This window comes from Mytilus californianus, unplaced genomic scaffold (genome assembly GCF_021869535.1).
Source record: "Mytilus californianus isolate M0D057914Y unplaced genomic scaffold, xbMytCali1.0.p SCAF_8, whole genome shotgun sequence".
NCBI classification, from domain to species: domain Eukaryota; kingdom Metazoa; phylum Mollusca; class Bivalvia; order Mytilida; family Mytilidae; genus Mytilus; species Mytilus californianus.
In genome coordinates, this window is record NW_026262734.1 from 78919115 (window position 1) to 78926124 (window position 7010).

The 7010-nt window shown below is 32.0% G+C and overlaps 1 protein-coding gene across 1 annotated transcript; it reads right to left on the minus strand.

Moving 5' to 3' along the window:
* Positions 1–2205: 2205 nt before the first annotated feature.
* Positions 2206–6220, minus strand: LOC127712758 (uncharacterized). Its single transcript, XM_052219371.1, has 2 exons — positions 4358–6220; positions 2206–3563 (listed from the first exon to the last, which is right to left on the minus strand). The coding sequence occupies exons 1-2, from the start codon at positions 6189–6191 to the stop codon at positions 3199–3201; spliced, it is 2199 nt and encodes a 732-aa protein (XP_052075331.1). The 5' UTR covers positions 6192–6220; the 3' UTR covers positions 2206–3198.
* Positions 6221–7010: the final 790 nt, after the last annotated feature.

Sequence of the window (7010 nt, forward strand, 5' to 3'; positions counted from 1 at the left end):
TTCCTTTGTTAATTGTAGACTGGTATCAACAGTATTCAGCTTGACAACATATCAAACAGTATTAAAAGATTTAAAAAAACTTGAAGATGACACGCATTGCGCACATATCTTACTCTTTCTGCTAGCTCTTCATAGTCATTGAAAATGTATGTCTCTCCTAATTGCTAATGGAGACAACCAAAACATGGACCTCTCATTACAGTGTCTATTATGGGTCAAGGTAATGGAACAGGGTTCAAATTGGATTATCTCCCGTTTATCAGAATAAATCCAAATTAAATAACAAATGCAAGATAGGTCAGATACTTAGGTAAAGTACAAACTATTTCGGTTCCGTGTTTTTCTCTTCTAAATAGTCCCGTTATGAAGCGTCACAAGTTGTTATGGATGGAAACCTAGTTTAATATATGGACAAAATATAATTGGTTGCCAGAATAGAACAACCTTCTTACTATAATATACCAATCTGTATAGCCAATATTCTTTAAAAATAATAAAACAATCAATCTATACATTTTATTTTCATTATAACACTTTAAAGATACACAATTAGAACTAATTGGAAAGTGTTAATAATTTCAACTTAAAATTAATCAATAAAATAAAAATAAGTAAAAGTCTATCATAATCTTTTCATTAAACGTATGTCAGAAAACAGTAACAATAAGTTAAACTCGCAAAGCTGTCACCATTATCACAATCCATTATCTCTTTACTATCAAAATCCTGTAAGCTATAAAATCACAGACTTCTTAAAAATTGGAAGACAATTTGTTGCCAATGGTCGATTTTTGGTATATTTGTTTAAGGTAACATCTTTTACATTGTATACTCGGGACGACTAAGAGTTTGATATATAAATAGTATGTCGGCCAGCCTGCTTCTTTAATATCATTTCTTGTTGTATTGTTATGTAAGGTTGTTCTTGACTAGCAATCATGCTCTGACAACATCTCCTCTCATTCATTAATAGGGGATTTCACAAATTTCTATCGTTGAGACTTTGATCGACAACTTTTTAACGATGTTGTAAATCCTTTGATATCTCAAATGAATAAGTACAATAAAGAACCATGCTAAGGCAAATAATAAATACAAAAGTAAAAACCAATAATTTGGATACGATGGAATATGCAGAGAAATCTTTAAAAGTTCAATCAAATTAAGAATGAAACATATTGCGTTCAATATGTTATGACGAATGTTTCACTTTGTATATGAGATATAATGCGTCAACATATTCGTATTAATAAAACCAACGGTAGAAAGTTCTTTGGGTTTGATATGGGTTCAAAATGTTGCACTCATGTGTATGCATGTTCTCATAATATTTACTGGATTAATCATCTTTAGATAAGTAGACAAACAGTCATGATCATTTCAAGTATCAAACCGTCAACGGACTGAATTGAAAGTACCTACCTTTATAAAGTACTGTTTATTCGCACTTCCATAAGCTATTTATAGCTTTTTCTGCATTTTGTGCTACAAGAATTTATAATTTCGCAACATGAAACGTTTTCTACTCTTTTTGCGCAGATTTTGATACCAACATACGCTCTGCATTTATTGAAATTTTAAAACTAATAGGCGCGAAGTCGTAAAAATTTTAATTCATACATAGTACTCGTAGTAAATAAATAGTCTTCAAAACCAACGAGTTCTTGAAAAATCGAGTGACGCCTTTCATAATATTCATAAAGGAGTTCTGAGCTGACTTTCTGCATCTAATTAATTATCATGATCTCCTTCTGTTCCATTCAAAAAAGATATCCTCATCGTTTTCATATGTATGATATAGATATGATAATAGTTATAAAAATGAAAATAAATAGATAAAAATACAAATAAGACTATATACTATACTATGATTCAGACAGGTATGCAAATAAAATAGAACGTCACTTCTACATTTAAAAAGACAATTAAACAAATATTATCCGTGACGCAAAATCCCAATGTATGTCTTCTTTGTTAAACTTTAATTCATTAAACCAGTTATAATCCATTGTAGTTAACACAAATGTTTATTAAATTTTAATGTATGCTAGTTGTGAAAAAATATATATTTCGTAGTTTAGATACATAGTGATAGTTACCGTTCGATTCTAGTTTAAAATGTTAGTTAAAGTTTGTTTGGTTTTTTTTTTTTGGGGGGGGGGGGCGGGGGGCGGGGTTGCGGGGGGGGGGGGGGGCGGGGGGGCGGGGGGTTAATGGAACATGCATATGCATCTAAAGTTTACACAACTTACTGAATTTAAAAATACGAATTTCAAGGATTTATCTAAGAATTATTGATTAATTGATCCCTGTTGTTTAATTTTCAGTATCAAATAGTTCGTTCATAGTTTGCACAAGAAACAAAGTAACAATGCATTCAAAAGGTGGTTTCTATTAAGGTATTTGATGATTTAAGTAAGCTATTTTAGATTTGGCGCACATAGCCTTAAAACAAATTACCTAATGTATGAGTAACAAGGTTGTTTTGCTACATGAGACATTCGATGAAACATCTCAAGGAAGTTGTACCCCATGTGTGAACTTTGATCATTTATATATAGAGGTGTACACTCAGGGTTGGGTGTCTCAAGATAATTTAGTTAATATCTTTAAATCTTTTTTAAAAAAAAATATGCCTAAGTAAAATAAAAAAAAAAAAAAAACGGACATCGGGACACTCTTACGGTAGTACATCGTAGCTGGTAGAACATTTATCAGTGTTTTTTTTTCAAGTATAGACAGATATGGTAGTCATAAATATTCATTATTCAATGATTAGTACATACGAACACAAAATACATATTAACACTGCTATAAACAGCAAAACTACAAAATAGAAGAAATATTCATTTCTTCAAAATTGAAAGGACAGTTTAACAAATTAAGAAAAAAAAAAGCTCACCAGATATTGTGCAGTCCTTAAATTTGAATATTGAAAGAAATATAGATAAAATCCACTACACACAAAATTCTATAACTTTTGAACGACAACAAATTCAAAATCATACATAAGGTGTTAGTACTAAAATTATGCAAATTAGTATGGAAGAAGTCCGAACAACTCAGATTAGATTAGATTATAAAAAAAATATTATTGGTGTAGTATATTTTATTTGCGTTATCCACAAAACTAGTAGAATCTTCGAAATCAATAAGACGAAGCAAAATAAGTTACATTAATCTGATGACAACTTTGTTTTACGACTTACTGTCAACCTCAAGGGCCTTTAATATTTCCTTCATTGGGGTCACTATACATTCACCGGATGTGGATTTACCAACAAGCATCCCTATGCATCCGATATCATCACTCCCTGTGAACGGTGAATAAATACATGTACCCGAGTCTCCTGGTTGAAAATCCATATTCTGTATGGAAAATTGGTTGTACATTATGTTAGTGTTTACCCTAACATGACTTGGTACAAGGACGGATAACTTATTGCTTTTACTCAAACTAATGAACCTTTCTTGTTTTCCTGTTATAGCTGATAATGCAATAGCCATACTGTGTTTAACTTCAATGTCGATGAAATTTTCATTCAAATATATTGACCTCAAACCTAGGAGGAAAGACAATTGTTCGTTTAAAAAAAGTATCATGCATGAAACATTTTAAGAGTACACAAAACGTGGTTGTTTTAATACCTGTATTGTAAACAACTTTACAGAAACAATGCATGAATGAAAGACGAAAACACTAAAAGGAAATTTTAATATTGTACTGTTGATTCATTTATTTTCGTATAATTTAAAAGTGTATAATTTTTATGGTTCGAGAAAAAAAAAAGTTTCATCATTTGCTCCTACCAAGGAAATAAAAAAAAAATGTGTATTTCGTCGACTTATTAAATTGTTTTATCTAACCACGATATCGATTAAAATTGATATCTCACCAACATAGATGCATCCATGATATTTCAGCACATCTGTCTTATATGAATGTTAAGCGGAGTTTTAGCTTTGATTAAATGCATTTAGATGATTTAATATTCTCAATCTGTAAGATATTGATATAAGGTTGCGACCGAGTCTACTGTCTTATCGATGCTTTGTTAATTCTTAGATTTTACTTACTTATAATATAATCAATCATTATTGAACCGTACACTGACAATGTGTCAATATGATTTTTTTAGACGAACAACATACGAGGGATAAAAAATAATGGTTAAACTATGTTAATTCTTCATGGTTAAAACAGCAGTGCAAACGTCTTTTTTCATAATTTTCACATCTTGTGTGAATAAAATCGTATATTTTTTACATGAAATAAAAGCATTAAATACAAAAAAGTTCATTAGCAGAATAATATTATCATCTTAAATGATCTTAATTAAAATTATTTATATACTACCTAAAGCTGATAGATTATCGTCTGTACTATCGCCATACCCCTGTAACTTAATCCTTAACTCCACGGATTTGTTTGTACTGCTAGCTGTATTGTCTGGTATTGGACTGCAATCTCCGATGGGATTATTCGAAGTGTTCGGCATCTGTATAAAAACCAATGCTGCATCAACACTAGTTTCCTCTTCAGTTTCTGCTGATTCTATGTCGTTTTCTTCCATAGTTGTCTCCTCCGTATCATATTTGAGAATATGGCGTATCAATGTACATTTTACGGGTTCTTTTTTATCATCGTTTCTTATTGTGTGACAATTGAAATGTATATCCTTAGTTTGAAGATTTGCTATGTTTGATTTCCCAAAAATGACATGTGCACAAGTTAGAAAAGTGTCGATTCCATAGTATTTGACAAACCCTCCTAAAGTACCAGTTTCCTCTTTGCTATTATAGATCTTATCACCGATGTGAACAGCGCTTGTCAAATAGGATGTTCCTTCAAGCACGTTTGTTAGCATGCCATTTATTTTCAAAGGAAAATGGTGTTCTCCAATTGGAATGATTCCTTTTATACGACAGAACAAATTGATACAGTTTATTTTGTCAATTGCAAATTTGTCGGTCCCGAAACCTTTCGATTTGTAAGCCGAGGGGCAAACCATTGTTAAGTTCGAATGATTTTTAAAGAGGCGTTTAGCCACAGATTTAGGAACTCTATCTAACCGTTGTTGGGTTTCTGGCATTATATTTTGTTCAATATTCCTTGACTCATTCTTCCTTATGGTGTTGTCCGTTACTACTTTTATAAGAAAACCATGGAACTTTTCTTCAACCTTTATGGTTCTTGATTCATCATCTGTCTCTACGATAAATAAAGGTTTCGGTTGTTCACACATTTCATCTTCGTATTTTCTTCCATCTACCTTGTTACAAATACATTCTGTACCCATCCAAACCGTGGCATCCTTAAATGTCTTTTTGTACTTATCACGAAATTCTGTTAGTATTTTTGAAGAATTTTCTGCAATGTAAGAGTGGATGATGTTAACTATTTTATGATTTCCAGACTCAACGGCTTTAGCTAAACCGGTTGCAAGCAATGGCAGTATATAAGATAATTGGTTACTCTTCAACAAAGATTGGCATTCTGTATCATTGTTGTCATCAACAGATTTATAAAGGTTTGTTTTCAAACTGTCATCAATGTGTTTTGAAAAGACCATATTGGTACATCCCTTGACAAAATCATCTAAGTGACCAATAGCCTGCGGATATGGCGAAGATTTAACGTCATTTTTTGTTTGTTCATGACTTATGTTACTTTCTTGCAGAGCAAACTGTAGCATTTCATCCTTTGACTCGGGCTGATCAGACGTACGTGTTGCGTCATCAGGGATTTTCTCTGTACTCTCGATGGCTTCAAAATCACAGAGTTCTTCACACTTTTTTAGAAATAAATTTGAAATGTTATCATCTGCTGAATAACGGCTTTTATCCAAGTCTCTACATTTGGTCTCAGGAAAAACATTCTGCCGTTTTTTATCATCGGTAAATGTCTTGGTATTGCCGCTGCTTTCCGGTTTATATGATAAGTTACCCATGGTTGTTTTTTCATCAATAACCGGTTGACGGTTGGATTTTGCAATCTTGCACACACTACGACAATCGTCTAACGATTTCAAACTTGATTTTGCTAACCTTTTTGGGTATTTCAGTTTGTTCGTACGATTTGTACTTATCGCTTTTTCGATTTGCTCTTGAGATGAGGACCTGTTGAGGCGTTTTTGTCCATTTGTGATTATTTGGTTTGCATTTAATCCAGATTTATTACAAATAGACATTTCGATTGAGTTATCTTTTGTAATTGTTTTACTTTAGCTGAAAATATAAAATGGTTTCAATCATCATTATAAAATAGAGGCGAAAGATACCAAAGGGATATTCAAACTCATATGTCGAAAACATACTGACGAACCCCATAGCAAAACACGAAAATCGTCAAAAAGACATTCAATAGTACACAAAAACGCAACATAGAAAAATAACGAATGAGCAAAACGAAACGAGCCCACCAAAAAGCGGGTGCTCCGGAAGGGTTATCAGATCCTCCTCCACATGTGGCATAATCAATAATGGTATTATAAAACCTCAATAATGACAAGGTATTATCAAAGAATAAAAACAAGGTATCAAAGTTTATAAAGATCATTCAATCTTTTTCAAACAAGACAGATGTCAGTTATTTTGTTATTATCATATACCCATGCAACCACGCATCCCATATTACATGAAAGGGCCCGACACTATTTTAGTATTTCGGCAGTTAAAGCTTGGGATGGTAATCTTAAGATGCATTACTTTAATATAATCATAAATAAAATTTATTCAAATATTTATTAATACATTTATATTTGAATTCGTCATCAATTGATATTATGACAGATCTGCCATCATTAGGGGTCCAACTGTCCATTTTATGTTATAGTCTTAAACTTTGATCAAGTAAGCATGTTTCCTACAATTCTATTCGTTCAGCATTGAACATTTGTACACATTCTTTTATATGTGTAGACTGATTTTGAACTATTCGTAAAAAAATACATAACGACTGATAATTTCAGTAACGGAACCACACTGTGATATATTTGGCCTGACAGATG

Coding starts and splice junctions, on each gene's coding strand:
- LOC127712758 (XM_052219371.1), bottom strand. CDS start 6,191: ATGTCTATTTGTAATAAATCTGGATTAAATGCAAACCAAATAATCACA. Junction 3,564..4,357: donor CGATAATCTATCAGCTTTAG/GTAGTATATAAA, acceptor CTTTCCTCCTAG/GTTTGAGGTCAATATATTTG.